Raw genomic sequence first — 27761 nt, forward strand, 5'->3', positions numbered from 1 at the left:
ATTTTCTATCGTGTATTCCTAAAATTTCTAATTCACGATACATTATGCCTTGTCCCCGTCTTGCAACGGCGAAAAGTAATTATGGCAATCTGTATCGACTATGAAGAGTAAACTATCAGGCTCAGAATAATCTGCCTCATCAAATAAACCCATATCTCCTACTCCCACCAGGACTGCAGGAGCACGCCGACACGCACCTATGCATATAAACACACACACGTGCAGATAGGTACGTGCGAGATACGTGCTGTCGGAAAACACCATTGCTCGCAATGAGTCAATACTGAAGTAAAACCCCGACTATCGGAAGACATTGGAGTCGTGGTGGTAATTCCTGTGCAAAGCACCAAGGTAAAGTATAACCACGCTATCGCGTTATTGCCCTTGTATTTTCCCCCGTCCTTGGTGTACTCAAACTGTGACCATAAATAAGGCATTCTCTTTGTTCCAATTCGAGAACGCAGACAGCACCGTTTCTATCTCTATTGCTGCTGAGTTCTTCGTTTGACTGACTTCATCTGCTCACTGGGATGGCTCGTGAAGTTCTCTGCATTGTCGTCGTTCTGGCGGGTGAGTTACTTCACCGTAAGAACATATTTCTAAGGAGCTTTAATGTGAGGAATTTGTACTACAACATCAGTGGTCTTGAGATGAAGAATAGAAAAAGCGACACATAAACCTTTCACAGTGAATGCATGTGTGTATCTGCAGTACTTTTGTTCTAGTCAGCCTATCGATGAGATCGATGTCTTTGTTTGAAATCTCGAACTTCTTTGGCTCAGTGATATTTCGCCGAACACTAGGCGTAACTCAACGTGTTGTTCTACAAATCAGCAACCGTGCCCTGAGTCTACTGGCATGTTAACGCAGTGAGACCCATCGTGTATACTACCGGACACGCGCGTTCGGTGTTCACATGCCTGAGCCTTTGAGTGGCTCTGTGAATTAACGAACATGACTGTTGGAAACGAAAGACGAAGGACTCCGCAAAATATCGGACAAGTCAGACGTTATCGCCGCTGTGTCAATACTGCCAATAAACGAAATCTCTAGATCACTATTTTCACAGCGAAGCTGCATATGGCTAGCCGATTCGTCCGCCCTACTGTCGCCTGACGCAGAAAAATCCTCCGGCCCACCCTAATGCTCATGCGCGAAAAAAAAAGAAAGAATCGGAGAGAGAGGCACGCGATTGGATGCGCCAGTGGTGACGTCGTTGTCTACGTGGCAGCAGTTTCTGCCCGGCTCCGAAATGGGTAGGCCACGCATCATACTTACTGCTGAGCAGCAGGCAGCTTTCGATCACCAACGCCGCGAGAGACCGGAAACGAGGTGGTCTACGCCATGGCGATACTGTGATCCAGGCACAAGAACGGGCTCGTTCCGGGAGACTACCAAACCGTCGTATAATGAACCATAGGGATTAACCCAGTGATAAAGACCATGGCCGCACGTTTAAGCTTTGCTGGTTAAGCATCTGTACGTTGTGGATGGGCGGCGATTTTGGTTATTACTAAGAAAAATTACTAAGAAAAAGGCTTCTAGAAATTTCGCTAGCTAAATTAGGATTAATATTATCTTAAGAAATAGTACTGAAATTCCATATGTCATTTGCGGATTTTAGCCACAAGGGCTTTGACGGCATTTGCGGTTACATATAATCAAATAAATGAATAAGACTTTGAATGTTCTTTTTATTGTTTTTGCTTCTTTAATCGGATATGTAATACTTCAATACAATAAGTAAAAGTTCAAGCACATAATTCTTCGCCAGTCCCCCACTGTTAGTACGAGCCATCGAATAATGCCATTATCATCATTATCATCATCATCATCATCTATACGAGAGAGAAGCAGGCGAAGAGCGAAAGATTCGCCATGAACGCTGTGTATTAGCTTGCTGAGTAAGGGGTAAATTTATTGGCTTGTTTGTCGCAATTCCTGGCTGGATCTGTTTATTACCTGGCTCCATTTAGGTGCTGTGACAAATTGTATTCAAGCCTTTTCGGTATTCACAAACTGTATCCAAAGGGAGGGACCAGGCATTTCCCTTAGAGGCCAAATTTAGGAACATTGATTCCATTGCATTGGTCCCTATTTACGCGCAATTCTTCCTATATCTTAAATATAATATTGTTTATTTCGTTCAACTTAGAGGGTGAATATAATAAAGTGACAGCAGCTTTTGATCTGGAAAGCCCATACAAAATTTGTATTTAGCCTTGTTGCAACATTCCTTTTTGCAGTAATCGTTTGAACGCAGTTCTGGTTTATTTTCACCTGAGTTTCAAAGCGAAACTCCGTGAACTGAGATTTCAGCGCACATTGTCTTTTGTAATGCATAACGGTATCGACATCCCGGGGTTATGCCATTAGACAACACATGTTACAAAATTTACTAAGTGATCGTTTCTCTTTCTCCCTCTCTCTCTCTCTTGTTTTAGCCATCTCCTTGGCTGCTTCTCAGTGGGTGAGTGAAGATATACTTTCCAACTACAGTAAACTTACAAGTTTTTCTGCTTTGTTGTTCATTAAATTTTTTTTCAACATCTCACTCATTTCGTTCTCGAGCAGCACGTAAGGCCCTTCGTGTCCGCAGCAGGAAAGAGTGCTCGCGACTTCGGCGCCAACGTCGGCGTTCGCGCCGAGGGAGTGATCCACAAGTTCCCGAACGGTGGCAAGATCGTCGCCAGTGCCCAGGCCTCCAAGAGCTTCGGCCGAGCCGGTGGCCACGGCTGGAACGGCCCTCCACAGGGACAGGTCGGCATACGCGCCGAGCTGCCCATTGGAAGGAAATAGACGTTTAAAGCCAACGTACCTTTATGGCCGGAAACAATAAATACGGATAACCACCTAGTGGTTTCATTCTTCTAGCCCATAAGCAAACATGACCTTAAACCTTCTTCTGCAAAACAGCGTCAAGCTTTCTATTTTTACCTCATTACTGCAAGACACTGGCCTAATTGACATTTTCTAGCATACTTACATGAGCACCGGATCCTTTGTGTTTCCTGTACAATATTGTAGTGATAAATACGGATGCCTGCAGCAGAAGATGTGAAAATAGACGCGGTTCTTCATAGTCGTGCTCACTCTGCTTGGCTGTTGACCAAATCCCTGTAGTGACTCTTCATTGGCCGTATAAATCGCGCCTACACTTAAACTAGTGCGAAGAATACTGTGATTATGAGTGTTTTTTTATTGTTTAATTTATAATGCCTTCTAAAAAGAGCCTATGAATTTTCTCGAATCACAGAAGGGATCGAGAAGAAGGGGAACTAGGAGGCCCGATTTGTATTAGTCACAACCCCATGAAGCCAAAATAATGAAGGCAAGGACAGCATAGAAAATGTTATATATAGTTTTTAATTGAACTGTAGAAATGCCAAGATAACGGAAAATTAAGGTGGACGAATACCACCTTGCTGCAGGAAGAAGCTGAACCCACAACCTCCGCATTACGCGTGCTTGGCACTAACACTTGCACTGCTGGGGCACTTGTGATCGCTGTGCTTGACCGTTGACCAAACCGCTGTCCTGAGTCCCATCTGCATGATGAAAGTTATAGAATGTCGAGAAAAGAATGCGCAACTTCGAATGCGGACAAGGAAGTTAAATCAACTCAGCCTTGTAGTTCGTAATTACATCAACATTTTCGCACTGAGAATAATTCTCTCCAAGGCCTGAACTTAAAGACACAACGTCAAGAAAAGATTCCTACATTGCGGGACCCTGGACTTTTTGTGTTAGGTCGCAGTACGAGATGAGGCTAATGAGTTCACGTGCGAGACTGCCGTGATATCCAAAATAAGTGTGTATATCCCCGTCGACATCAGGTACGTTAAAGTCTTGCATAGTTATCAAATTCGAAATGTGGAAATTGCGTTGTACTTAAATCGGAACGTAAGCGATTACAAGGAGACCTATCGTCGACGGAAAGGCGGAGGGATTCCAGCGCAATTAGGCGTTAATCCAACGCACGGGAGCTTCATAATCGGAAATCAATCATTGATGCAGAATATTCAAGTGTGGTAATGCGGGAATCTAAGGAATCAAATCTTGTTGGAGCAATGTCGGTTTACGCACGCGATTATTGGAATGCTGAGACGCGGGATTCCATGGCATCCAGTCGATCGTTAACAGATTTCTGCAACTTTTCTAGGTTGCGGATCATTCCGTACAACAAGCAATACATAAGATAGGTGCAAGGGCTATCGCTAACCGAAGCCTTGCCTGCATGAACACTTGAAGGAGAAGATGATTCTTTCGATATAACCAGATGTACTATTCGAGCGTGCAAGGCATGCCGTGTAAGACTGGTCAGATAGCTCTGGATTAGATGACTGTGCAGGCTTCGGTGCAGACTTCGTTTCGCGAAGCGCATGATTTTGCGCGCTCTGCACGAGAACAAAGGACTAGCGGTATAAGTGTATGCTGGACTAAAAGTGAAGCCGACACAAGCGGATCACAGAGCATGATCGCGCACTCCAACTTGGTAGAAAATTGCATAGTTTCGTTGTCTGCGCGCGCGCCTGCACGACGTGGGAACAAGCAGACGATCGGGAAGTGCATCTCTCTTGCTACGGTGCGAAGCAAAACAAAAACATGCATACATTCGGTTTGTGTGTTTCAATATTTATCTAAACTTTAATTCGTCTACTGAAGCAACAGCTTACACAAGAGATGTTGCCTTAGATAATTCATGAAATCACGCGAAATCACATGTTGGACATAATAGCCTGCCAATGAGTAAAAAATTCGTAAATTGGGTCCCGCTCTGTTGGGCCATCAAAGAAATCATCGAAAGCCATGTGACTGATGTCTTTGCAACCTTATTCCTGCAACATTCGAAACGAAGTCTCAAGTACGTTCTCGTGTTTTTGCTGCGGTTATAAACTTCACGTACATTTAAAAAGAAAGTTATTTTTTCTATTTTATCAGCATCATCGACTACAGGCTTCGTATCCGAAACAAGTTTCGCTTTATTCTTTGTGCAGATAAATAGTACTAAAAAGATAGGGATGACACTTAATTCGCACCTAAGAATAAAGGAAAATCAAACCTATTGCTCACTTATACAGATGAGGTGTATCCACCCATGATCGTTGACATGCCAAGGCGAGTAGCCAGCGATGACAAGTCCGCACTTTGACTGCGCTATTTGGAATCTCATCGTTTCAGCGTTGCGAATGAAGTATCGCGCGGTTTTTCACAATCTTTCCGCCATCTAGAGTGCTCATTCACGGGCAATCAATATTATTTTTCTCCGCAGCGCCTTCACAAATCATAATGGTATTCAATTATCCGCAGAACAGTCACAAGATGATGCCTCTTGATTCAATGTGCAGCTAATCCCTTTAGTCTTGCATGCGATCGGTGTCCGACAGTAGAAGGGTCTCTTTCTGCACCACATTCTGAATGATACACTTGTTCGAAATGATCCTAAAGACACGCAATGCTTCCCACAGAAAGCGAGTAGAACATGGCGTTTCATTAAAATGTGTATTTTAAAAATGTGTATGCGCATAAACTCGACCTTACAGCTTAAGCAAAGTGGTCTTTACCTCCGAAACCACGTCTTCGTTGTGTACATATGGTTCATACGCGTTGTACCAGTCCACGATTTACCACTTCAACACCAATAGCAAATCAGGTGTGTATAGGGAATGCTTATTTCATCCGCTTTTCTGGAGCCTGCTATCTGCTCGCCAACGTTAGGTCTCTCACTTTCACACGTCCGCTGTTGCCAAGCACTACTACTTGTACTACTACTACTTTCACTATTAGTGCTAATAATAATAATAATAACAATAATAATTAGGTAATGATTAGATAAGACGACTTCGGAATAAAGCTTTTGCGTGCCACGATATTGTTGAACATGACGTCGTATCTCGGGTAAGAGAAGCCCGCCATGAAAGATTATCCTAAACCTCGACAATATTCAAAACAGTCGCAGTATAAATAGGTGCTCGTGGTCATGCAAATTACAGCCGGGTGAAACTGCTTCTTCGCAGCGTACGATATGAAAAAACAGTTATCTGCGAAGCCATTCTGTTTATTTGACAGTGCACCTTGCGAGTGTTGCTCTTCGTGGAGCTATCTTATCAACACAAGGTCATTGTTGGAACAGATATCCTGTAAAACTGCTCTGCTAGGTAGACACCGAACACTACCAGGCGCGTAGTAACATCATGCTATCGCAAAAAAAAGCAATAAGGCGCCGGTAGTTCGTCCTCGCTCCCAGATACAAACAATGGTTCACGTAGTCAGCTTAAATGTCGTAACTAATTGTGAGTGTAAATTTTTTTTTCTACAGAGTATTCTTCAAATTTCCCATTCACGATAAGTCCGCATCTTGCGCTTGTGAAGAGTAATTGTGGCAATGAGTATCGGTTATGAAGAATCAGCTGTCAGGATCAGAGTGAGCTACCTCTGCAGATAAACACACAGGTCTCACTCCCACGCGGACGGCAAACGCAGGCCGACGAGAATCTATGCATATAAAGACACACGCGTACAGACATCTATGTGCCAGACACTTGCATTCAGCAACACCATTGCTCGCAGTGGGTCAATTGCGATGCAAAACCGGGATTGTCGGGAGATAATCGAGTCGTGGTGCGAATTCCTCTTTAAAGCGCTCCGGTGAAGTCTAACAACGCAGCTGCGTTAATGGCCTTGTTTTTCCGTTCTTTATAAACTCAAACTGTGGCCATAAATAAGGGAGCTTTTCGTTCCCATTCGGAAACGCTCAAAGAGCCGTTACTTCCTTGGTTCTCGCCAAGTTCTTCGGTTTGACTGACTTCATCTGCTCACTGAGATAGCTCGTGAAGTTCTCTGCATTGTGGCCGTTCTGGTGAGTGAGTTACTTCACCGTAAGGAGAGGTTTCTGAACAGCTTTAACGTAGAGAATTGATACTACGTTTTCACTGCATGGTGTAGAGAGGAAGATTAGAAAAAGCGACACATCGACCTTTTAGAATTAATCCGTGCTTGTATCAGCGCTACTTTAGTTCTAGTCTCCCTCTTGAGGCGAGCTACCATTTTATTTCAAATCTAGAACTGTTCTTGCTCTGCGATGTCTCGCCGAGCACTAGGCGGGGTAATGCAACGCGGTGTTCACCAAAACGGCAAGCGTGTACACAGTTTACAGGCATGTAAACGCAGTGATACCCATCTTATATACTGTCGGATAAACGCGTTCAGTGCTCACACGCTTGAGCCTTTGATTTCCTCTATGCATGGATAAAGGTGACTGATGAACACAAAAAGAAAACAAGGACTGCGCAAATCCTCGGCTGTACGAAAGAGAAGCAGATAAATCCAGGCAGATTTGCCATGAACGCTGAGTATTGGCTTGGTGAGTTTGGCGTAAACTTATGCACTTGTTTGTCGTGAATACTAGATAGACCTGTTTGTGAAGAAGTTACATTTAGGTGTTGTGCCAAATTATATTCAACCCTTTTGTCAACGTTGAAAGAGCGCCAAAAAAAATGAAGGAACCAGGAATTTCTCTTAGAGTAATCTTTAAAAAATTGGTTCCGTTGCAGTGTTCCGATTCAACACAATATTCTCACTCTTTTCCTTAGAATATTTATTGTTGCTCTGAACCTAGAGGGTGAAAAAAAAAACGAGACCAGTTTTCGGTCGGGAAAGACCATATCCAATTTGTGCTTAAACATAACACAAGGTTCCTTTTCACACTAGTGGTCAGAACGCAGTTCTGGTTTCATTTCACCTGTGTTGCAACGCGAAACTTTATGAACGGAGCTATGCGAAGTGCAGGGTTATGCAGCCGTTTCATTATGCTGCCATGCAGAAGGGTAGGAGAAGAAGGGGAACTTAAGAGCCCTGATTTTTGCTAGCCACAACGACATGAAGCCAACAAATAATGAATCCAAGGACAGCATAGAAAAATTTATGTGTAGTTTTTATTTACACTGTAAAATTGCTAACATAAGGACAAATGAAAGTGGACGCGGAATCTTGCTATAGGAGGGAGCTGAACCCATAACCTACGCATTAAGCGTGCTTTACACTAACAACTGCGCTACAGTGGTACTTGTGCTCGTTATGCTAAACTGGTGAACTGAATGCGGGACTTTGATAGTGGTCAAAGAAGTGGAAACTATGAAGCCTTGTGGTCCAAAATTCCATCAATAATTTCGCATTGAAAATAATTCTATGCAAGGCTCGAAATTTTTGTTCACATTACAAGATCAAGAAAGGATTTATGCACTGATGGGCTCTGCTGGATGAGTTGTTTTAGGGCGCAGGACAAGGCGAGCAGTATTAATTCACCTACTTGAAAGGCGTCCTGTCCAAAGAAATGTGTGTACCCTAATGTACACCTGGTACGGTAAAGTCTGCCATAGTTATAAGATTTGAAATGTGGAAGTTGTCATCATCATCATCAGCCTGGTTACGCCCACTGCAGGGCAAAGGCCTCTCCCATACTTCTCCAACTGCCTCGGTCATGTGCTAATTGTGGCCATGTTGTCACGGCAAACTTTTAATCTCATCCGCCCACCTAATTTTCTGCCGTCCCCTGCTACGCTTCCCATCTCATGGAATCCATTCCGTAACCTTTAATCACCATCGGTTATCTTTCCTCCTCCCGACATGCCCTGCCCATACCCCCCGCCCCCCTCCATTTCTTTTTCTTGATTTCAACTAAGACTTCATTAACTTGCGTTTGTTCCCTCACCCAATCCGCTCTCTTCTTATCCCTTAACGTAACACCCATCATTCTTCCTTCCATAGCTCGTTGCGTAGACCTCAATTTAAGTAGAACACTTTTCGTAAGCCTCCAGGTTTCTTCCCCGTAGGTGAGTACTAGTAAGACACAGCTGTTATACACTTTTCCAATGAGCGATATTGGCAACCTGTTGTTCATGATCTTATAATGCCTTCGAAACGCACCCCAGCCCTTTATTATTCTTTTGATTATGTCAGTCTCATGATCTGCATCCGCGGATACCTGCCCTATGTAGATGTATTCCCTTACCACTTCCAGTGCCTCGCTACCTGTATTAAACTGCTGTTATCTTCCGAGACTGTTAAACATTAGTTTTGTGCAGATTAATTTTAGACCCACTCTTCTGCTTTGCCTGTCCATGTCAGTGAGCATGCATTGCAATTGGTCCCCTGAATTACTAAGCAAAGCGATATCATCAGCAAATCGCAAGTTACTAAGGTATAACTCAGGTCTCTGAATACCTCCTGTAAACACGCTGTGAATAGCATTGGAGAGACCGTATCTCCCTGCCTGACGCCCTTCTTTATTGTGATTTTGTTGCTTTCTTTATGGAGGACTACGGTGGCTGTGGAGCCGCTATAAATATCTTTCAGTATTTTTACTTACGCTCGCGTCTACACCCTGATTATGTAATGCCTGCATGACTGCTGAGGTTTCCACTGAATAAACCGCTTTTTCGTAATCAATGAAAGCTATATATAAGGGTTGCTTACATTCCGCACTTTGCTCTTTAACCTGATTGATAGTGTGAATATGGTCTATTGTTGAATAGCCTTTACAGCATCGTTCGCCACAATATTCTCCGATGTATGTTTAATGTTTCTGTGGCTTGCTTTTACATTATGATGGCACGTATGCAGTATATAAAATTGGTCACCGAATTGCTGCTGGTTGACTTGAGCAGGCGCTCGTGCAAGATTTAAGCTTTTTTTTTTATATTGCGAAAACAAACATTCCGACTGGCACCAATAACATCTTAATTTAGCCCAACGTGCCTCCGTCCCGCTGCCGCACACCATATTTTACACGTTAGTCCAGGCTGAAAATATCATATCAGTATCGCCAACGCGACACAATAATCAGCAAACTTCTAGTCCATACAATAGGTCCCCTGAGCCACGAATTACAACTTTCTTTATATAAGTTACAACCTAAAGGTTACGAGACATTTGGTGTTGAAGTAACATTTAAAATAGCGCACTTCGACACATGTAACTTCTAGCCGAGACTGAAATTAACAAAAACAGAAATATAAAGTTGGTTTAGTACCCTCGTAACTTTTATGTTATAGGTTACTTGCAAATAAAGCTAAACCTAAACGTTACCGTGCTAAGAGTGTAGGCGAGAACGGCGTCGCGTCGTCATTTGTGGCATCCACCCAGGTTATCGGACAACCACCGCTTCAGAAATGTTGGCGACACACCCGAAGACGGTAAAGCTAGTTACGCGGTGACCCATCGCAGGGGTTCGGAGACCGCTCTCCGTGGACGTGCCTGCACAACAGCGTCCATCGTGTTGCTACGCAGTAACCGCAATGACGTAAACACCGTGCAAAATCAGCCGAAGAGAAACGGCTCAAAAATGCACAGGGGGCCACACCCAGCTCGCCGCTCTCGCGCGAGTGAAATGCAAGCGGGCACGGAGAGCACGGTGAGCAGGCAAAAATAAAACAAAAACGAAACGCGTTATAATTCGTGTCATGAACTGGTATATAACGCGTGGCACGTTCTGAGCCCTGAAATTACGAGAGAGAAAAGAAAATCGTGTTATATTGCTACAAATGCGTTGTTTTCATAGTTTGTTTCAACTTATTTTCACCAAAGCGGGCTCCGCTATGGCCATGTGTAAATTCGATCCGCGTTCCACTATACAGCTGCTCGCATGTGCCGCCGTTAGTCCATCCGAAACGACAATGTGAAAAGTCTGCATGTGTGAAAAACGCAGTGCGCGATCGATCCACGAGAAACAGCGCCTGTTTTCTGCCATTGAATTCCCCGTGCACGTGTATTCAGGTATAGTGGTCTCCAGCTAAACTGCGTGTCTGTAGGCGTGTTGGGCTTCAATGCAAGGGATACATTATTACACCGGACGCAGCGTCCCATGCCTCCGGTTGGCGGAGGTCGTAGACAGCTGAAATTTGTGGGGCCGCAACATTCACATGGGGACGCATTGCCAGAGAAACCATTTTGACTGCATACACGGGCTACATCCATCATGAAATCACACGTTTATTATTTTTTTTAATACGGGACCACACTACGCCGACACAGGAGCCTTCGCAGGCACCGCATCTCCCATGCATGCGCCTCAACCGCTGCGACAGCCACGGCCATTACAGCCACGCTGTAACCATAGAATCGCAGGACTTGCTACGCTAAGCGCACTCTAACATATATATATATATATATATATATATATATATATATATATATATATATATATATATATATATTATTTTCGGAAGTAGACGGTAGCGGGGGCGGTGCTTGAAGCCTGCTTCACCTCCGCCGCGGGTCGGCCCGGTATCGCACATCTCCGGGATCGGCGCATACATTCCTGCCACCCATACCGACGTAAGCCGGCCAGGGTATATGCTACTACTTTCCATGATGCAATACGTCCCGGTTATACCTCCCAAGTAATCGGCGGCCAGTAATAATAATAATAATAATAATAATAATAATAATAATAATAATAATAATAATAATGAAAGCTGATTTTGTGATATTGATATGACTGTAAATGCGTGACTGAGTTCAGTGTATACAACACAGCACCCGCAAAAAATAAAAAATAGGCTATCATATTAAAATCACTGTCTGAAATACAGCATATCGAGTTGGTTACAAATGAAACTGTTCCAGCATGTCCTTTTATGGTGAAATGTGGCGGGCGATGGCAGCGATATTTGTACATGAATATGTAATTACCATGACATATGCATTAATTGACATGGTCACGAAGGCAGTTAGAGTTCTTTTGCTGCTTAAGAAAAATAAGTATACAAGAAAAATGTTGCAGTTCGTGTACGTAGACAAGGAAAGTGAAGTGGGTTGCTGCTCCACTCAGGTATGCAAGGTGTAACAAGAATACAAAGCCAAAGGTAGGTCAGCAAAAGCAGGGAATGATAAGCCACACTTTGTTTTTAGAGAGGAATATGTTATCGGCCGTACAAATAACAGTGAATAAACTTTGAAACTGCCTGCTGAGCCGCTGTGCTGACTATGAAAATCTGCTTACTGAAGGGGGTGCGAGTGCGTGCCAAAATAACATGTGTGTGCGAGATTGCATTGTGTGCGAGATTGCATTGTGTGTGTGTGTGTGTGTGTGTGTGTGTGTGTGTGTGTGTGTGTGTGTGTGTGTGTGTGTGTGTGTGTGTGTGTGTGTGTGTGTGTGTGTGTGTGTGTGTGTGTGTGTGTGTGTGTGTGTGTGTGTGTGTGTGTGTGTGTGTGAATTCTGCACTCGCATATATGCGCAAACACCCACAACACGCACACGCGTGCACGCATGTACAGGCAAACCCATGAATACTCGAGACACACATAGGAAAAAAAAAAGTCGCAGATTCGCCCGAAAGGCGAAGCATCGATTCCCATAGCAAATTAGTGGACAGCTAGCTATACAAAGTAAGGATAGTAGTTTTATCGGCCGTATAAACATCGGCATGCGAATTAAATTAACACACATGGTGTCCCGCGTGCGCAACAGCAAACATGAACGCATCCCACTCGTGGCCGCGTAAACTTAATGTCAAAATGCTAGAGTGAGGAAACGCGGCAGGAGCAGCGAGCGAATTAACTTTCGTGCTGTGTCTCGCATCCAGCGCGAACTAAGCCGCGAAAACGCAGCTCGCGACGGTCTGTGTCCCCGTCGCAGATGGCTTTCAAGGTACAGCGGCCCGGGAGGTGGGCGCGCCCGACCGCGCCGCCCGGAGTAGAATGCGGCCCCGCTACCCTACCTTCTCCTCGGATCTTTACGCGCGACAGAAGACGGCGCGCTTCCTCCTCGCTTTCCTCGCTTGCGTGCGCGAGATTAAGCCGCGATCGCCGGCTCACCCTCGCACGCTTTCGCTAGGCCATACAGCGTATGGCACACGGGAACAATTTTATTGCCCTTGGACTTCATACGCAGCCTCACGGCGATGGCATAAATGCGCCTGGAGTGTCCATATAATTACAATCGCAATAGAAGACACATGTAAACACAATCAAAACAAGCACAAGTACACGACACACTAAAACACGCGCATTCGCCAGAGACTACGAATGATCACCGCCGACGAGCGAATGTGTGAAACCATAAATGCAAATCGTAGCATTGCGAACTCCATAAACGTTACCACAAATTTAGCCAAATGGTTTTTGAAGTAAGGTTTGGTTGGAGCCCGGGACTACTTAAAATGATTGTATGAAATTACTTGGGAGTCGGGTAAAAAACAGCCAATATTAAGTTTGGTTCCGAGTTTATCTGCTTTCCTTTGCTTTTCTTTTTTCAACGAAGAAATTTGGTGATACGATATTTTCTGCCACCTCGAGAAATACCTATAATCGATATTGCACACAACACGCAACATCAGTTTTAACTTAAGCTTACCAGTAATCTAAGAAATGACATCGTTTTGCTTTTAAGGAGCTCTGGCTCGACGAAAACTGGAAAGTGTGCTTGATCGGATATTTGAAGTAATTTTTGATCGACGGTTAAAAGTGCGCGATAAGCAGACGCTTAGAAAACGTGGGGCGCGCGCAAATTGTGTTAAATCTGGCGGATAGCGGCACGATTTTTTTACTTCTTTTTCTTGTCTTATTGTCATTCTTTTTAGTTTCCTCGGTCGTTTTTCTTTTCTTGTTTTTCTTTTTTTGTTTGACCAACTGAGAGGGGGAAGAATTTCCCCAGTTTGCATCGGAAAACCCACAGGTTAAGGTGTAGGGTCTGACTTAGGCCTTACCATTGTGCCTAGGAGATAAGCGGACGGGGAACCTATTGGCAATAATGCAGCTTGAGTGCAGTGCACCCCTATCTCCAATGGCTCACGAGAGTGCTTCTCAGGGCTTCCTGGTTCAGCTTTAGAATGTCTGCACACGCGGTCATCATATTTTGTGCAACGAGCGGTGAAATATTCCTTTCTATCTCCAATAGTTTATCACCGCCACTGCATTTAAAAGAGCGGAGACGTGGAGAGACGAGCAAAGTGCCAACCTTTCCGCCAGACAGAGCACCTCTGAAACGCCTCTTCACCCCGTGAGTACCACAAGCCAAAAGTGTCTTTTCCACTCCCGTCGCAAATTTGCTTTCTTTTACCCAATGAAGGGTTTTGTCGCACTGCGAGAGGAAGGAGTCAATAAGCAGTGTAAGCTTCAAACCGCCGCCTGGGCAACTTAGGTGTGAAGAAAATCCTTAGGTCGGTGGTGGCTGGGTGTCCCGTTTACCAATCCATATTTGTTTCGTATTGGATGAACTGATGAACTATATATTTATATTAGTGAAGGATAGAATCACAGGATCCTGCGTAGAAATAGTTAAAGCAATAGAAGCACGTAGGAAAAAAAAACAGGATTTTACTTACGTTCCGGCCGGGGTCAAGCCTTCATCAAGAGTACACGTATATATATATATATATATATATATATATATATATATATATATATATATATATATATATATATATATATATATATATATATATATATATATTATTTCAGATCACTCGGACTAGCTCAAACTCGCCAACTTGCCAACTCGCTCAAAGCATAGCTCGGTTACAAAGCGAGACAAGACCCGATAAGAGAGTGAGTCTAAGTGAGCCAGTTCACGAGTGAGTTTGCCGAACTACGCTTGCGACTTTGACGAAACGATCGCATAAACTGGGTGAATCTCCTCACGTTGAAGTACATCGAGGCACGCGCTGTGCTCCGCAATTGAGACATTGGACAACCGGCCGCTCTCAGAACAATATATTTTAGGCAGTGTGTTTAGCATAGGCCTACGGCGCCACAGGCAGCTCGAGTGCTACAGCTCGCCTCCTGCGGTCTACGAGAGTGCGAGATAGATTGTTAACGCATGCACGGCCACAAGAACGAAAAAAACGCGTGCGGAAAGCCGCTCGCGACGGAACGTATACCTCAACTGTCATGGCCCCACTTTCGCGTGTCCTTGCCGCGGCGGAAAGCACGTGATAGATCGACTGGAATCACTGCGGCTGTGGTTTTCCCACTAATGTGGCCGCGCGCGTTTCTTCCCGCTATAGTGTGGACACGCCTTCAAAGTGTCGCGTGCCGCTTCAAAATTTTGTATGCCCATTTGTGCTGCCTTACTCGTATTTCTTCCTTCCATCTCTCTAAATCCATTTTCGTCTTTCCTCTCCGCAGGGTGGCTAATATGACGTATTTCCTGGCTAACGTCACTGCCTTTCCTCTATTTATGTTTCTGTCAAACCACCGGGATGCTATCTGCAGCTGTCGTTTCACCTTGTTAATAAATTTACCATTTTGAGTGAGAGGTGCCGTGCACTACCGGAACAGCATTTTCGTATGGTTTTCGAGCACGCCCGCGAGCGTGACAGCGGATGTCAAGCCCGGTTCCCTCCCTGAGGCAGTCCAGGCGAGCGGTACTGCCGCAATCAGCGGAGTGGAGCGCAGCTCTAGCCCCGGCGTGCATTCATACATTCGATGTGATCTAGCTCTAACTCGCTACTTCGAAGAAGCGAGTGAGACCACTTCGAATGGCCGTGGAGTATACATCACGGATCACGTTGTCCGCTTTTGAGAGTGGATATCATGTTGTCCATCATTTATTGAAAGCAGTGAGCAAATGGCGGAGGTCCTCGAGCTTTCACATAGCCTTTTACAGCGGGATGACCTCCTCTGCCCATTTGTGTTGCATTTGATGAAAGGGGTGCCATGGAACACTCGCATACACTTTGACATGTAAGGAAGGAAGCTACGTCACATCTTGCAGAGGAAAGTGGCTTCCCCCGCACGAGCTTTGAAGCATTTATGTTTCCTGAAGAGCCCGAATTCATGAGGAATTGAGTTCTGCCTACGTTGCTTACATTCCTCCGAGACACTGCGCCCATAAATGTTTCATCAAACATCCACGTAATATGCAAGAGTTTGCACATTTAACTAGAAGAACTGTCGGGCAAACGCACCAGACTAAATACCACTTGCTGAAACACCGCAACGAACAAAACCACCTCTTTGTAATAACGTCAGCTGCTATGACAAAGAACACATACGCACACACACGCACACGGCAACAAAACTTCCCGACGCAGAGAATTGAATCCGTCAGCACAGACCACCGAATAACACCGGATACGGTTATTAGAATCAAACTATACAAACGCGATCGTCAAAGTGGCTGCAAATTCGATTTAGCTTTGCAAGATGCGAAGTTTTGCACATTAATCTGACGCACATTTTTTCTCTCTCTAATTCCAGTACCGTTTCCAACGTGCAATTTTTTTTTGCGCTAAATGCGTTCTTCGCTAGAAGTTGCAGATGATCGGCCGTGCTGATGTCGGTAGCCTGTAAACATCGACAACATTTTGTCATTCGTAAATGTTTGCGAACGGGACCGCCAAAATGCTCGTTATTAGCGTGTAGATGGAGCTGCGTGCCATTTACTTACATGAGGCAGCTCCGGTCTCTTTTATGTTTCATCCAAGAAGAATTCTTTATGGTTCTTCCCAAATGTTGCGACCAAAAAGGCAGTGGCGGGTAACGAGCGAGGTTGTCGTGAAGGCTATGGCGTTGCCCCTCTCCTTTATGTCAAGTCGTATCTCATTTCCTCTCCCTACCGCCATAGCTCTGTCTACATCACCCATTTCCACCTTTTTTTCTCTTTCTCTATTTAAAGCCCACGCTTCTCAGTAATCCAGAAGCATACTGCTCGAGATCTGTATCTCTCCGCTTCCCCAGCCTCTCACTTTCGTTCAGCGTACACCCGTGCTCTCATTTCATACGTTTCTTTTTCGTTTTTCTTTCTTTCTTTTGCTACTGTAATTTGATCGTCCACCTTTGCACACCTCGTTAGACCCGCTCTTCGAGGCAGTTCTATCGTTCGGAGTACAAAGTTCTTAGTTATCATGCTGTGGTTTATTCTCGGCGTGTCCTTGTCTGTTGTAGCTACTGTCCAATGCTTGTATTTTGGCGGGACGAGGAAGTAGGTGCTTTGCAAACTTGAGTGCCTTTTTTGCGTCTTTTTACTTCAACAGCAGCTAATTGCTCGAATTATTTGTCGTCAAACACACACACACGCACACACACACACACACACACACATCCTATCTATCTATCTATCTATCTATCTATCTATCTATCTATCTATCTATCTATCTATCTATCTATCTATCTATCTATCTATCTATCTATCTATCTATCTATCTATCTATCTATCTATCTATCTATCTATCTATCTATCTCAGAGCGTAAAATTTTTGCATCTATTTCGAATTCCACAGCGCCATATGTAATACCACAGGTAATTGAAATCTTCGACATGGTAATGAAGATGAAGTCGTAGGTCTAAATGACGTTTTTCTCTCTCGAATAATAAAATCTATACGTTTTTCGTTATGTGACCTGAAAATCTATACTGAAAGGTTAGATATTATTGAAATAATCTTCTAAAATCTTGCTTTAAATTATTACTATACTTGTCCCTTTGATAGAGCGAAACAAGCTCGATGAAGCATTCGCTTGCGAGTGTGTTTTGTATGGAATCAGTGTCGATAAGCCATTCTTTCTGACGGATATTGCGAAGCGCTGTGCGTGGCGCGCACGCAACTGCTGCAAAGGGGAAAGTCAGTTAAGCCCCTTGGATGGCGCAGGCGTGCTTGCTGCGTAAAGCTAGGGAAACGATGGCGCGTGTTTTATTAGAACGTGAAGATATCTGCCCAGCGGTCGATTCAGGCACAACTGGCCTCCTTGAAGCCCTGGGGTTCAGCGAGAGCAGGGGGAAAGTAAACATGTCCGCAGTAGAGGTTAGTAAGACGCGATTGGAAGATTTGTGGAATAAAAGTAGGGAAACGGCAAAAAACGTTGACGTACAAAAACAATGTTCACAGTAGGGGGTCAGAAATAAATTAGGTATGGGAATTAATCGTGGTTTTTTTTTCTTTTTCTTTTTTTAACCTAGGTAGGACATTAGGCAGTGCAATAGCAAGAGATTGGTGGCGCAACCCACCACCCCGTTTCAAAGCGGACGCTCATAACATCCATCCATTCTAGCAAACTAGGGCGCCTCGGTAGCAGTGCCGCCGTGTGGGCGGGCGGCACCCTTTAGGCAGCCCCGAGCCGCTGTGTACAATGGCGACCCACCGGCGCCATCGAACACGAGAGCGTTTGCCTGACCCAATGGCCCCCTCTCCCCCTTCCCCCGTTTAACTGCCGCTTAAACTTCTGTCAAAACCGGATCGTAAACGGGATTGTAGCCCGTAGGGACCTCGACGATGGGAGGAGTACGTGTCACATGGGCAGAAATTTATATTTGCAAATAATTATTTCACAGTAAAAACAAGTTTGCAGAAACAACATGTGATTATTCATCGCTCTCCAGCCGCTAAAGTGTCATCTACCTAAGCTCGCACTACCGCGCGCTTCGCTCCCCTTGGCAGGAACCATCCGTGTCAGACCTGGTGGTAAAGCATAGAAAAAGAACATCTACTAAGTCAAAGGTGGAATGATATAATAGTGCAGAATTCAACATTTAAAGAAATGGTAAAGAAGTTTATGGAACAGGCGATTCGAACCGAGGTCCCGTCTAATCACGCACACAAAAAAAGCACAATGCTCTGGCACTGTGCTATATACGAAAGACGAACAGAGATAGCGCTTGCCGGAGTGTTTATCCGCTGTCGCGTATAGTGCAGTTCGTCTACGGAAAAACGTAGCAAATTATAAGTCCTCTTCTGTAGCACTGTAGTACCTAGGGAAAAGCAGATTTGGAGAAGTGCCCTCATGTCTCCCTCGCGATTCACGCATGCGCACAACGGTCGGACAAACGCAAGAAAGAAGGTGTCGATAAAGAGGACAGCCACGGGCGATTGCTTCGCGGCCGAATTGGGACGCGGACTGACTGTCCGAAATTACTCGAACACGTCGAGGAGCGCGTCTGTTACACGTGCTAGTTGAAGCAAAGGAGATCCAGTGGCTGTTGCGTCTCGTTACGCGTCACATCGACGTGAAAAGGGGCTCGGGGTGTTCTGCTTGCGGCGAGACCCGGAGCGGACAAAGAAGCGGGAGGCACATGTGTAGTGGAACGGCTGAAAAGTGACCGGAACATCTAAGTTCTACACGGAGAGAGAAGAAAGCGCGTTCTTCGCTCTGACCTGTTCGTCGCGCCTGTTATAGGAATGCGTTGACGCAATACGGAGAATCGCGTCGATCTTGCGTTTTCTCGAAAGCGTCTGCCAGAGATGCGAGCTACTCACAGTCAGCGATAAAACGACAAAGAAGTCAAATGGATGCACCTGCACACTCCACTCGATTTATTCGGCAGCTGAGCGAGAGCACCGTTTCATCGTTATGCGCGCTCGAATAAAGACTGCACCGTTTGAGCGCGCCGTTAATGCAATAAACCCCGACGGCGTGTATATATATATATATATATATATATATATATATATATATATATATATATATATATATATATATATATATATATATATATATATCGCCGATTTTACCGCAAAGGCGAACGTGTCACAACCGTAGACGGCGAGAAGCGCTACTATCGATGCGCCCTATACATATGCAGAACCAGGACTATGGTATTGGCGCTGCCCAGCATTGGCGCATCTTACAAATAAGATCCTACTGATGAACGTTGATATATACAAGCATTTTCTTTGTTGCCTGCAACAGTTCTTTTCAGGTACCGCGTTATACACTAGCCGCTGTATCGCGTCTCAATTCCTCAGTGGATCTTCTGACATGCGACACAAGCTAATTAATGACCGGTCATGGCGGCAAGTAAAAAACTCAAGAATGCGGCGTCTGCTAGTGGTTTTTCTTTTCTTAAAAGTATATCCGCAACGTTTGAGTGCAAAACAAGAACAACAAAATTAATGCGTGCTTTGTCTGTTCGCAGGTTCGAGAAATGCGAGTCACAATGCGCAGACCAGGGCTGTCGTGGAGCACAGCGTTAGCGCTGCTGCTGTCGCTTCTCGGTGCATCACTGGCTTTGCCGAGCGGTGCCCCCGAAAGCGTGTGCCACAGCATGTTGCCACACCACAGCGGACTTCGGAAGTTCAACGGCAGCGACTCGCCTTATCGGCTGGTGCAAGAGAAGGCGGCCTTCCACCCTAACGAATCCCTGGCCGGTATGCAACCCACGGATCATCGAGAGTGGCTTATAGAAACGAGCGAAGGAAAAGATGTGTTTCATCTAGGGCTCGTAGTTATGTGACGATTATTTTCATTTTTCATTCTCTCGTTCTTCCTTCGTCATTGATTCGCCCGAAATCGCGCCCCGTGCACGTGTCACCGGGATCAGCCAATCGACATTACATCTGACGATACAAATGATTACAATCGGATGAACATACCAATTACGGAATACTGCCACAGGGTCCGAATTCACAAAGCTTTTCGTTCGCGAGTGCTGTTTTTCATTAGTTGAGACGCCTTCGCTAATAATGTGCCCTACGTCGTGATCGACTGGCACGAACTCTTTTAGCCTAGAACGTTTTGTGAATACGGGCCCAGGTTTTTACTCTTTTAGCACAAGATGCGGGACATTGACTGTTGGCTAGCGATGGAAGTCGTAAGGCATCATCATCAACGGCCTATTTTGTGTCCACTGTAGGACGAGGACACTATCCCATCGAGCTCAAATAACCCCTGTCTTTGGCCAGTTGACACTACCCTGTGCAGCCCCCCTCCGCCCCCCGCCCCCGAGTATCTAATTTCATCACACCACTCACTTCTGTGGCGTCCTTCACTGCGCTTCCCTTCTCTTGGCATCCATTCTATAATTCTAATAGGCCGACGCTTATCTTCCCTACGCCCTACATGGCCTGTCCGACTCCATTACAAAGGTCGAAGGCCTTTAAAAGACTCCCTCACTCTCTCCAACAACGCACACTAAAGCAATAAGCACCGCACTACATAGGCGCTGTTTGAATCAATGGGCGCTACAGCGCCCATTGTTTCATGTTATATATGACGTAAAGCTGTTCGGAACTGTTTCTGTTCCCTTTCTGCAATCAGCCCCCCAAGATTGGTCAAATATTCTTCGGGCCACCTCCACTACGCCAGTCTCTCACGAGACATCACCAATACCGTGAAAACTCTCCATCTGACATTACGTGTACACACTGATTATGCCTGATTAGATCGAAGAGAAAAATAATTATTTCTGATTCAGCGCTTTGGTCACCATTATGCCACCGCGATTGGTCAATTTTTTTTTTCGGGGGGTTGGGGGGGGGGGGGGGGCTGCGCGCACTTCGGCTATCTGTCATGCGACGCCGCGAAACCGCGAAACCTCAGCACGTCAAAGTGACGTGTACGCATTAAAGATGCATTAATATGAACCATTCCGAAAATAACAGAAGATGGCTGCCCGCCGATAACCGTGGGCACTGGCTACTCAGAACTTTGGGGGAGGATGGATTTATTTATTTATTTATTTATTTATTTATTTATTTATTTATTTATATTTATTTACTTGCAGTGACTGGAGGTACTAAAGCAAGGAGTGGGGAAACATAAACTATTTGTGCAAATAACAATGGATTTAAGCAAAGGCATGTTGAATGGCGTTCTTGACGTTAGTAGTGTCCGTGATGGCGGCGATGGCAGTGGGAAGATGGTTCCATTCCGTCCTTGTTCGAGGAATGAAGAAGCACTGTAAAGATTAGTCTTACATGACGGCACGCCTACTTTAAAGCAACGATCTGAACGAGATGAAACATAAAAGGGCTGTGCGAGAAGCTGCTCTTTCAACACAGGGTTGAAGTGGAAAACTTAATGAAATAGCGAAAGGCGAGCGCATTTTCTACGGGATGAAAGATTGGGTAAGCTTAGGGTATTTTTCATTGCTGTAACGCTGGAATGACGCGAGTATTTTGAATCTGATAAATCTTGATAAAATGAATCTAGCTGCACGGCTTTGGATTGATTAGAGGGCAAGACTTAGAGTGGTTTGAGCGGGATCCCATATGGCGCATGCGTATTCGAGCTTTGATTGTACCAATGTTCGGTAAAGAATTACTTTAAGGGATGAAGGCGCAGATGCAAACTACGACGCAGGTATCCAAACATGCGGTTAGCATTATTACAGACGTACTCAATGTGGGTGTGCCATGAGCGGTTACTTGTGATATGAAGACCGAGATATTTGTATGAGTCAACAGGTGTTAGATGATTACTGTTAAGAAAGTATAGGTGCGTGTCACTGCATTTTGAACGGCAGGAAATTTGCATAGATTTACATTTGGTTACGTTAAGTTGCAATAGTCATTTACTGCACCAGAGTGGCACATTATTCAGATCCGTTTGCAGTTTGCATGCATCATCTGTATTAGTAATTTTATGGTAAACTACTGAGTCGTGAGCGAAGAGCTTAATAGAGGAAGAAGTAATGCAGTCAGGGAGGTCGTTAATATAGACAACGAAAAGCAATGGACCCAGCACCGATCCTTGCGGCACTCCCGATGTTACAGCAGAGGAAGAAGAAGAGTAATCACTAGCTGTTACGTACTGTGTTCTGTTAGTCAGGTAGTTTTTAATCCAAGATAAGACGTTAGGATCAATATTAAGTTTGCTGAGCTTAAGGATCAGTAAATTATGTGGGACCGTATCAAATGCCTTGGCAAAATCCTGCAAAATGCAGTCAGCATTAAAGAACAGGTCAACTATGACAAGTACAGGTACTTGTGTATAATAAAAAAAATTTCCGTAGGAGCTCAACTTTGTCGAGGCCTTTAAGCCTTGTATAAGTCACGCGACTGCCAACTCTTATTTGCTATGAGAATCCGTTTTAGCGACATTTTTAACCTGCCGTTGCACTCTGCCGCGATTTTCGACCAACCACCGCAAGCTGAGTAATGGTAAGCAGACCAATCCCTGACGCCGGCACCACCTTCCTCATCCGGTATCTACTTTCACACTTTCACTGCGCTAGTTCGACCCCAACGAAACCCTCTCCACTTCTGCATGCTCCTCGCCTCTTATCAGCGAATTAGATAAGAAAAACCAGCCAATGTAGGCAATGTTATTTGCTTTGAACATAAACAGAAGTTACTTCCCATAAACTAGAAGAGCATTTGATTAGGTTTCTCGAACAATCCTATGGATCACCGCCCCATGCTTGCGTCGGCGGTTACGTAATTTTGACGTCAGGAGAATGGAATCAAAACAGATTGGAACAGTTTTACATTATAGACTCAATGTGTACGGAAACTTCTAGCACTAAATTTCCTGCTGGGAACTCCTCTTTCACAGGCAAGTGACTTGCTAATAACGTGCTCTCTTGTTTGTTTGTTTGTTTGTTTGTATATATGTTTGTATCATATGAGAGCTCTCATAAGATGATGCATGTCTTACAAATCATGATAAATTTGTTAGGAACTTAAATATCACATTGTTATGAACATCATTGATTTTATTTTCTACTTCTGTCACTTTTAGATTCAGTTCACTGGTGTCATGTTATTGCTTTATTTTTTTTCTGTACTTCTCGGTTAAGTTTACTTAGTGCCGGGTACCTGGAAACTGCAGGCTCTGTTAGAGGTTATTTGGTCATTGTAATTATCACTCCCTTGTTTTATATTAAATAAATTGTGTAAGAAATTCATATTGCAACATTTGCATGACTGTGTATTTGCTGACAATTTCATGTTAACTATAGCGTGTACTAGATTCCCTGTCTTGTATCGCACTTTCTCTTCCTCTTCTTTTTTGCCGTTACGTAGTTATTTTCAATGAGTTACAATACATTTTTGCTTTGTTATCCTTTCCCCACTATGTATAATGGCCCTACCGGGCCTTTAGTATAACTGCATGAATACTAGTGCATGATTATTTCAGTCACCGCGCCGTTGGCTTACTCAAAAACACTTCCCTCTTGCGAAATTTCCGGAAAGCCAGCGCGGAACGTCCATTCAAGCTTGACCACTTATTTGTAACTGAATATTCCAATTGCTTCACACGTCCATTAAGAAGATCGCGCGGACAATCAACGAAAAAAAGAAACAAAGCCATTCGACAACTTCTCGCCTTCTGTTTGCTTCATAAACGCTGCAGTGACGCTGTACACGAAGAACTCCCTCTTCAAGGGCTTTCTGGTGAGAGCGATCGACGAGCAGGGCAACGACGTCGGCCACTTCCTGCGTCGCACGGGCTACAAGAACGTTCGCGGTTGCACTGGCGTCACGCACAAGAGCAGAAACAACAAGAGGACGGTGAAGATGATCTGGCAAGCACCCCACCATGTTTCGGGACGGGTGACATTCAAGTGCGTATGCGCAAACGGCCGCTTTTTTTTTCTTTTAAGCTGTATTTCTCGCCCAGTTACCACTGCAGGAATCGCAAATCCTTGTAAGGATCATACGACGCGGAGAAAAAGCGCGATCTACAACTTGCGTCAGAAATCCGAAAACCAGCAATTCCAGCAGTGTGGTTTCTGTCGAATTCGTTCTCCAGGTCGTTTTGCTTGTCCCGAAATATCGCGAATATTAGCATGATTCGGCCCTCTCAGATTAGGGCAATGTGCCGCATCCTCGCAGCCACGCGCGAAGTCTCGCATGTCCCATAGCTCCTCAAAAGCAGAAGCCATAAGGCATATGTTTGATCAACGCGTCAGATGCTTCTTGACGCTACGCCGCACATAGCACGTCGCATTGACCTTTATGTATTTGTTATTTTATTTATTCATCTATTCATTTATTTATTTAATTACCCTCAGGGCCTTTGAGGGCGTACAGAGGGGGTAGGTACATGATTGAACAAAGCAAAACAAAGCACGCAAATACAGAAAGCACATGGTTCCTTTCTTCTGCGTGTCGCCTTTAAGACTTACAATATGCGATCAGTTTTTCAGAACTTTCATCTGACATGGTATAATTCATGGCTTGCAGGTATCCGCAAAGCAAGAGGGGTTGGTTACACCAGAACTGTTCTTAAGAGCAGACGCCATCGAATCGCGACGTCGGACACATAATTAACGAACGCGGCGGCCATACAAAAGAAAATGTCTCTTACAAACGAAAAACAAATTGTATATTAGTTTCAATAAGGAGCAAAAAGTGACAGGACTCGCTCAAATAGATAGCATGAGTTTATTACCACGCGGTACCTTGTATGTGTACTGTAGCAGGCAATCGTTGCTTTATAGTATGCAAGCTGTCGTTAAGTAGCCTGAGCAGTTTACTTGTAGCTTTCGTTTCAAATCAAAATGTACTTGCTGTGCCTTACAGCAATCGATTCGTACTTGCCATAATTTTTGTAATTGACGTAGTCATTGGTAACTGGCCTCTATTGCTTGGTCAAACGGCTCCCAAGAAAATTGCTTTTGCATTGTGGCCCTAATTAGAACCGAAAATAGCCATCCTCAGTTTTTTTCTCTGTTTATTCTTCGCAGAGCGACCGTCGTACAAGAGTACAAGCGTGTATACGCGGATCTGAAGAGCACGGTGAAATGAGCAGCCTTCTGCCACCGAGACGGCGAACACCCACTTCGTCAAGATGGGGAATATGTATTTAACATATATGTATAATAACAAATTTGTATACAGTGTAAACAAGATGGGCTAGCTGTATTATTGGGCCACCGAGTTATTTCAACATCTGACATGCAAAATAGCCATTCAGCGTCTTCATATTCAGCAACACTCTTGTTTCACAATAACGTTAGAAAGAAATGAAATTCGTCGTCCGTTAAACACGCCTTTTTAAACAAGTAAGCGCGTGAGACTGCTGGCTACCTGGTTACTCAGTCGCGAGGACTCATTAACCAGGACTGTGGCGCGTCTCGTCGCGCCCTGGCTTTGTGATCCCGGTCACCATCATCTTATCCTCTCGTGATGAGAGAGAGAGAGAGTGATTGTGAAAAGGAAGAGACGCTGTTTTCTGCAACCCCTTAGGGAACAATCTCACCGCCCCGTGATGAAATACAGATTGAGTGAGTGAAGGAGCGATTGATTAGCAGTTCTCGTCGCTTCGTCTTGCTCTGTCAACAACGTCACAAGTAACGCACAACAAACGGTGGTTGAAGAAGGGAATCTCGCTGAAGCCAGCATACCGACAAGTGGAGTTTGACGAATACAAGTGTCCGATTGGCGAAAGACTGGCTCCAGCGACGTTCCCTTCAATTCAAGCCTTCATCTTCCTGTGCGTCTCTCTCTTGTTTGGGTTACGCATAGCCGTATCCACCCCTCCCTTCTTTTTTTTTCTTATCCTTCTTCCACTTTGCCGTATGTGTTACTCTAATCCTGCGTTTCTTGATTTGAGATCTATCTAAATAGCTACTAGTAACTGCTTCTGAAGCCGACCTCATCGCCTCTTACAGACAAAACTTTCTCGTTCCTGAAATAACTCCCATTAACGTCCGTTCGTTAGTTTCAGTATTTCTTGTACTGGCTGTGCTAAAGAAAAAAAAAACGAACTCATGGCGACCCCGACCAGACTGAGCCGACCGACGGGCCGTGTGGTGGAATTGCAGTCGCGGGGACTGCTTTTCTGCGGCAGTGTTAAAGGCTTAGAGCGAGTATGCGCTGAAACTACGGGCTGGAGGCGGCATACTCTCAATCGTGGCAAGTGTCTGCGAACGGCGTTCCGCCGCAAGGCCTTCCGCCATATCCGGCCACTTGCACAATGGGTTACAGTAGAGTTATTGTGTATGCAGGAACTCATGGCTGCAGTTATGGGGCCTGCGGATATTGTTGGTGTTACCTGACCAACACATCGTGCAGGGAATATTACGTATAGCATGTGTACAAATATGCATAACCTATTTTTTTATTTAAGTGTAGCGCGCTTATGGTACACTTTCGTAAGCAAAGGTTCATAGCCCACGGTATCAAACATATATATATATATATATATATATATATATATATATATATATATATATATATATATATATAGTTCATGTCACCTCAGTGCGACGACGACATATGTCAATATCAGCGTTGGTCGAACACAAAGTGGGCTGCTTCGCTTTTGTGCCTGAATGCGCGATGGCTGTACCTGCCAGCACCTGCTGGCCTCGAGAACAGCTATTGCGAACGCGGAGAGCCAATTACTGCCGCATGCAGCAGCGCACGCACTGAAGAATGTGGTTCAACGGCTACAGACTGTCCTCAATGTTGCCACCGGAGTCACGGAGTGCATGGCTCACGCGTGCTAAAAGCAAAGGTGGATTACATGGCGGACGCGCACGGTCGAACGTGCAAGAACAATTGATAATTTTCAACAGCCCACTACACGAAAATCTTCGCGTACGCTTTAAAATACCGGGTCCGAAATGGCCATGCGACGCAATCTCAGAACTTTACGCGTTATGTGCGCACGGGCTATCCTTCAAATCGTCACTTGCAGCGCATACATAGACGCGGGACAAAAATAAGGACGACGAAGACAAGCGCTTGTCTTCGTCGTCCTTTCTTTGTCCCTCGTCTATATATGCGCTGTAAGTGACGATTGATACCGTGGAATACGAACTAGCCCGTACCCAAACCTTATCCTTCAAATTTCTGGTTTATGGCTATGCGTGCGTTTTGTAGCTAGTGTCACAGCACGACAGCACTCTCATCTATGCGAATTCGCCCTTGCTAAGCTGCACATATATGTGTGCATGCGTATGTCCTCTCGTGGATACCTGTAACAATCATAACAAAAGGCACCAGAGTTGTCGACGGAAATGCTTTTATTTATGATCTGCTGCGATAAAGTGCGGTTGAAGATTAATACGCTGAAGACAAAGGTAATGTCCAATAGCCTGGCAAGAGAACAACACTTCAGGATCGCCAGTCAGCCTCTAGAGTCTGTAAATG

The 27761-nt window shown here is 44.7% G+C and overlaps 2 protein-coding genes across 2 annotated transcripts; both read left to right on the top strand.

The window, feature by feature from the left end:
- Positions 1-435: 435 nt before the first annotated feature.
- Positions 436-2852, top strand: LOC142570825 (uncharacterized). The gene is made up of 3 exons (XM_075679144.1): positions 436-570; positions 2445-2470; positions 2575-2852. The coding sequence occupies exons 1-3, from the start codon at positions 531-533 to the stop codon at positions 2797-2799; spliced, it is 291 nt and encodes a 96-aa protein (XP_075535259.1). The 5' UTR covers positions 436-530; the 3' UTR covers positions 2800-2852.
- A 17021-nt stretch (positions 2853-19873) lies between these two features.
- LOC142571830 (putative defense protein 3) lies at positions 19874-25498 on the top strand. The gene is made up of 3 exons (XM_075680512.1): positions 19874-20084; positions 24013-24223; positions 25349-25498. The coding sequence occupies exons 1-3, from the start codon at positions 19874-19876 to the stop codon at positions 25407-25409; spliced, it is 483 nt and encodes a 160-aa protein (XP_075536627.1). The 3' UTR covers positions 25410-25498.
- Positions 25499-27761: the final 2263 nt, after the last annotated feature.

The sequence above is a fragment of the Dermacentor variabilis genome, chromosome 1 (assembly GCF_050947875.1).
Source record: "Dermacentor variabilis isolate Ectoservices chromosome 1, ASM5094787v1, whole genome shotgun sequence".
Classification (NCBI taxonomy): Eukaryota; Metazoa; Arthropoda; class Arachnida; order Ixodida; family Ixodidae; genus Dermacentor; species Dermacentor variabilis.

Bases quoted from the DNA above. Each gene is read 5' to 3' on its own strand.
- LOC142570825 (XM_075679144.1), top strand. From the start codon at position 531: ATGGCTCGTGAAGTTCTCTGCATTGTCGTCGTTCTGGCGG. The intron at 571-2,444 runs GTGAGTTACTTC...CTCTTGTTTTAG, and splicing joins CATTGTCGTCGTTCTGGCGG to CCATCTCCTTGGCTGCTTCT. The intron at 2,471-2,574 runs GTGAGTGAAGAT...GTTCTCGAGCAG, and splicing joins CCTTGGCTGCTTCTCAGTGG to CACGTAAGGCCCTTCGTGTC.
- LOC142571830 (XM_075680512.1), top strand. From the start codon at position 19,874: ATGCGCAGACCAGGGCTGTCGTGGAGCACAGCGTTAGCGCTGCTGCTG. The intron at 20,085-24,012 runs GTATGCAACCCA...TAAACGCTGCAG, and splicing joins CCCTAACGAATCCCTGGCCG to TGACGCTGTACACGAAGAAC. The intron at 24,224-25,348 runs GTGCGTATGCGC...TATTCTTCGCAG, and splicing joins TCGGGACGGGTGACATTCAA to AGCGACCGTCGTACAAGAGT.